Here is a 1,605-nt window from a genome sequence, read left to right on the forward strand (position 1 = left end):
CGGCGGAACGCGCGGAGGCCTGGTGGGGGCGGCGGGCGCGCGGAGGCAGGGCGGAGTGGGGGATGTGTCGAGGTTGAGGGCGGCAGGCAGGATGCGGCGCGGCGGCGCGGTTGCGGCGTTGCAGAGCAGACCCGCCTGTACGTTGCCATGCGCGCACCCTCGAGATTGGTGTTGGCGTCCTTGGTCGCTCTCAAGGCGTCGACAAGTTGTTGCAGCTGCGTCGCGCCGCCCGCCGCCGCCATTGTTTCGGCCGCGACACCGACCCTGGGCGCGCCTATTAGGAATATATCAACTCGTCATCCACGTTTCAATGGACCATGGTATTTGTCCTTGTGTCAGCTGAGGGTGCACTGAGTCACCCGCGCCAGTCAGATCGCAGGATTGAAGATCACGCCGCCGACTTCCGGTCCGTCGGCTGTCAGCCCGATCGTAACAATCTGCATTGATATGTCGATCCCGTGATCACGAGCCCAGAACCTGTCGCGCCGTCCGACCTTCTGTCCTGCTGCTGTCCCTCTTCTGTGTCGCTTCTGGCAAAGCCTGCCTCACACCGCGGCTTTTCTTTGTTGCACCTTCCGAGAGTCTAATTTAGTAGTTAGTGGTTTCACGCGTGAGAGAGTGCCGCCTCTGTTCACCGTTTGGGACCCTTCCTTTGGCGGGGAGCCCACCCGCGCCACAAAGCCTGGGCTTCCTCCGACCTGCACCGCGCCAAGCAGCGTAGCAAGCGGGTCCAGCCCCAGCGCCGCCCCAGCCCTCGCGCCCGGCGGACCACCTCATCCGCGCACCACCCAAGCGCACCACCACGCGGCGCCTGCGCGCGCGGCGCGCCCGCGGGCCTGCGGCGCCCCCGACACGATCGTCGCGATGGTGATGGGCGCGCTTGACGGCCTGGAGGAGCTGGGGTTCACAGAAGTGCCCGACGCCCTGGCCAGCCCCCTGAGCGGCCTCCTGAGCAGCCCAGACACCGACTACTCGTCCGACGACGGCAGCCGCCGCCGCGCCGGCACGCCGCCGGCCGGCGGCGCCGGCGCAGCCGCGGAGGGCTGCAGCGTGTACGTCTCGAACCTGGCCTACGCGGTGTCCCGCGCGGCGCTGGCGCGGCTGTTTGCGGGGTGCGGCGACGTGCGGCGCGTGAGCATACCGTTGGATGCGGTCGGCAGGTGCGCGTCCCGCGGGCTGGGTGCCGCTTCCGTTCACTGTTGCCATCGGCACCGCATTCTCCGCCCTACATGCCGCTTCCAGTCACCCAAATGGCCTGCCGCGGCCGGTTACACTCATGGGCCTGCTCTCCGGGGCTGCCAGCGGGACAGCTGGCCGCCAGCGACTGCGCCCACGGCTGCTGCGGCCGACCCCTGCACGGCCGGCGCGGCGCGTCGCGCCCCGCCCCCGGACACGCCTGACCTCCTTGCTTCCACGCGAATGCACAGCCATGCGGCCCCGCCCCTCACGTGTCGCGCCCGGCGGCCCCACCCCCTCGAACGCCGCCCGCCCCTCAGGCCGCAAGGTCACGCATATATAGAGTTTGCGAGCCCCCACGAGGCCCACGCGGCGCTGGGGGTGGCCGGTGCCCAGATCGGCGGCCGCCCGCTGCGCGTGTCTCTGAAG

General features: G+C 69.8%; 1 protein-coding gene across 1 annotated transcript; it reads left to right on the forward strand.

The window, feature by feature from the left end:
* Positions 1-864: 864 nt before the first annotated feature.
* On the forward strand, positions 865-1,603 carry MNEG_16297 (hypothetical protein; the record flags this gene model as incomplete). The annotated part of the gene is made up of 2 exons (XM_014035233.1): positions 865-1,160; positions 1,573-1,603. 2 exons carry the CDS (start codon positions 865-867, stop codon positions 1,601-1,603), a joined length of 327 nt encoding a protein of 108 aa, XP_013890687.1.
* Between the last annotated feature and the right edge of the window lie 2 nt (positions 1,604-1,605).

Source organism: Monoraphidium neglectum (assembly GCF_000611645.1).
Source record: "Monoraphidium neglectum strain SAG 48.87 unplaced genomic scaffold scaffold06215, whole genome shotgun sequence".
Classification (NCBI taxonomy): Eukaryota; Viridiplantae; Chlorophyta; class Chlorophyceae; order Sphaeropleales; family Selenastraceae; genus Monoraphidium; species Monoraphidium neglectum.